The sequence below is a fragment of the Mandrillus leucophaeus genome, unplaced genomic scaffold (genome assembly GCF_000951045.1).
Source record: "Mandrillus leucophaeus isolate KB7577 unplaced genomic scaffold, Mleu.le_1.0 Scaffold26, whole genome shotgun sequence".
NCBI classification, from domain to species: Eukaryota; Metazoa; Chordata; class Mammalia; order Primates; family Cercopithecidae; genus Mandrillus; species Mandrillus leucophaeus.
In genome coordinates, this window is record NW_012102698.1 from 1,943,913 (window position 1) to 1,947,335 (window position 3,423).

The following is a 3,423-nucleotide window of genomic DNA, read 5'->3' on the forward strand; positions in this document are numbered from 1 at the left end:
CCAGACCCTTCAATACTGCTGTGCGGTGGCCTGGGGGCTGCCTCGGGCCCCTCACCCACCAAACCCAAGGGGTTTCTGAGAGGGGAGGCTGCGCTGGCCTCATCTGGGGAGCCGAGGGCCTTTAGGCTGGACCCAGCAGTCGCCCAGCTTACTCCTCTGCCCCAGCTCTGGGATCTGCTCGCCGCCCACCACGGGCCCTCCCGCTGCAGAGCACCCATCAGAACCGCTGCGGCAGTCAGGGTGGGAGCCAGGGACAGGGAACTCCTGGGCACTGAGGCAGTCCTGTCTCCCAGCACAGCTGCCCCTTGCCTCCACCTCCCCTGGCATCGCCTGCCTGCCCTGTCCTGGCATTGCCTTGGCCTCCTGCCTCTGTCCCCCCTGAGGTGGTCCTTGACCCACTGCTTGGGTCCCACTAAGCCTCCCCAGAAGTGGCTGAGCCTCATTAGGAGACTCCAGGAGCTCAGGGGATGAGGGTGTGTCTGCAGCTGTCTTCCTCCTGCCGCTCCTGAGGAGCTGGAGAAGCTGGAGTCATTCGCAGGAGAAAGAGCTGGGGTAGGCAGGGGAGAAAGAGAGAGAAGCCACAGAGGCTAGGCTCACAGACTTCTGGAGGTGAAAGTAGAAGTGAAGAGAGATTTGGGGAGCAGCGGCACTCAGCAGGAGGCTCCTGAGAGGGCTGTGAGGGGAAGAGAAGCCTTTCCAGGGGCTGATGAGCATTCAAGAACCTCCCTGGCCCACACTCCTTGCCTGGACATTCTCCAGCGTGACTGAGAAGAGCCGCAGAGAGCGCTTGTAATGCCTGTTTGGGTGCCAAGCAGTGTTCCACTGACTGGGACACCACATGGAGGCTGGGCTGCCTGGGGCCAGGGACCTAGTCCGGTTACAGTCAGAGCTGTAATGCTGGAGATGTCCTGGGTCACACAGCCGGGAGGACCCTGGAGTGGCAGAAAAGGAGGCTCCTCCCTGATCTCCAGATCAAATCCCCTCTCACTTTGGTTCCTCAATTGGTAAAACTGAAGCCCAAAAAGGAAGCGCCTCACGCAGAGTCCCGCTGCGGGTCAAAGAGCACAGCAGGAGTGGGACGGCGCCCGTGAAGCCAGCCAGGGACTGGTTATTCCCTTGTCCTGCACCACACCCCTGTGGGTTCTGACAACCCTTTTTCACACTCACAAGGTGATGGGAACACCTGCCTGAGCTTGCACTCAGGACAGTCAGGAAAGACGAGGAGCCTCTGAGCTCCCAAAGGAAATGTGTCCCACCTGGACTTGGAGCTCAGCCGCCCACTCAGGCTCCGTGCAGTCCCTGCAGGCTTGGCAAGCTCTCTGCATCCTGATGGCACAGCACAGTGCCTGGCACACAGCAGGTGCACAATGTGCGCTTGTTGGTGACAAGCAATATGGAACAGGGGTAGGGTGGGAACCACTGCTGAGACAGGCAAAAGTGTTCTGGGCAGTATGAGATGGGGGAGCTGTTAGCAGCAAGCACGGTGACACAGGAAACGGAGGACCCTGAGGCCGAGGCAGGAAAACAGCCCCCAGGTGCTGAGTGCAGGGCGCTCACAACATCCACCATCCTCTTGGCAAGTGTTCGGGGAGGTGTGAGCTATTTATTCCAAATGCACGTGCACGCAAAAGGTGTGGGAGTGGGGGAGGACCACCGTTTTAAACGGAAGATTCTCAGCTATCAAAAAGCTTGGCTCTTATAGACACTTTCCAGTGCCTCCCAAGCTGTGGTGTCTACAAGCATCACCCTCAGAGAGGCCTGGTCAGTAGGCTCTGGGTCTTCAGTTTCGCAAACCCTCGAGATGTGTCTGTTGCAAGGAGTTCACATTTCAGAACAGCCCACTGTTGGGTCCTGCCTGGAGTCCCCACTGCTCAAGGGTGGAGGCTGGCTGCTTCTCTACCCATCACCTCCACATTCCTCAGAGCCTGGCACAGACCCCTGCCCCAGCAGCCACTCAGCCAGCATTTGTCAAACGGAGCCACACAGGGCTGTGTCTTTGTCTCCTGTGTGACAGATGGCGTCATTATTCGATCGATAAGCACAAGCTGATTTATGCATATCTTATTAATTATTTAAGGCACTCATTATTGAAAAGGTCACTACCTGCTAGCTATGTGAACGATCACTAACTCGCTCGGTTGCTGCCTCCAAAGAGGAGGCAGCAAGGGTTAACTGAGGACCTACTGTGTGCCAGGTAAGGGCACAGTTAACCCTTGGGAGGGGGCAGTCTTACCCACTTCTCCTTCACGAGGATTGGAAGGTTAAGAGGGTGAAATCTCGTGCCTGAAGTCAAGGAGCAGGTAAATGGCGGAGCCAGGACTCAGACCCAGGTCAGATTGCCTGCAGAGCTCCTGGACATGAACCCAGGGGTCACTGTGTGGCAAACTCCTGCACCCCTCCAGCAGGGGGATTCTGGAATGGATCTTGCAACCCGGGTTTGGTATCATGATGTCCCTGGATGATGTGCCCTGAGCCCTGTGTGCCCATGGCTGCAGCTCAGCCCCCACAGAGCATCTGAACCTCTCACTCTACCCCTTGACCTGGGAATCGACCCTCCGTCTGGCTCCTGTCCTTGGTGCTAGCCAGTCTCCCAGGGAATTCCTGCTCCAAACACATAGACCCTGCCTCTCCCCTTCCACCTCTAGATGCTGCACTACCCAGGGCCGCCTGGGGTTAGCTCAGGCCCATTCCCACCATACTGGAACTGGGCAGAAATGGGAATTGCTGTAGACAAGCTCAGATCTGAACACAACCCTGGAGCAGCCACCCCACAAGACCAGCCCTGGAGATGCCACCTCCCTGGCTGGCTTCCTTCCTTCCTTCCTTCCTTCCTGAACAGCCTGCCTGAGTCAGCGCTAGTACCCCTCATGCCACACAAGGCAAGTATGTATAAGGAACCAAGTAACATTTGTATTTTCTAACCTCATGCTGAAAAATCTGCCCGGACAGACTGATTTGCTTCCTTTGGCCAGATTTACAACTCAGAAAGGCATCCGGTTTTCCCCTTTGCCTTGACAACTGGGAAACGCAAAACTCCACTCCATGTTTAGTGTTTCCATCTCTCACACTGGGCTCTAAGTGCAACGAGCTTGCAAGCTTTGCTTCTAAGCTCTGTTTCCACCTCTCATTTTGACTCTCCTGTCCAGGCATGTGTTGTAGGCTACCCATGACAGTTTGAAATTTTTCTTGGCAAACAGCAAGATAAGCAAACAATCGGGTACCTAATGAGCCAAACACTATGGCGAGAATGATGGCATATTCTCCAAGCGCTCCAAAGACAATCACCCAAATCAGTCTGGGTCTGTATTGCAGCCACTCACCAGGCAGACGAACTCTGGAAGGTCATCAGCGGTGGGCTGTGAGCATCTCCCCGCAGCGTGTGCACGGCCTGGGGGGCTTGCGGCAGTGGGCCTGGGGGAGGCT

General features: G+C 56.4%; 1 protein-coding gene across 1 annotated transcript in view; it reads right to left on the reverse strand.

The window, feature by feature from the left end:
- Positions 1-460: 460 nt before the first annotated feature.
- The window catches only part of KIAA1644 (KIAA1644 ortholog), a 29,157-nt gene continuing 26,194 nt past the window's right edge, over positions 461-3,423 (reverse strand). Inside the window, exons 5-7 of the mRNA XM_011984066.1 lie at positions 3,321-3,421; positions 1,257-1,326; positions 461-547 (exon numbers count right to left, since the gene is read on the reverse strand). Coding sequence (XP_011839456.1) covers positions 461-547; positions 1,257-1,326; positions 3,321-3,421 — 258 coding nt within the window. The remainder of the gene's footprint in view (positions 548-1,256; positions 1,327-3,320; positions 3,422-3,423) is intronic.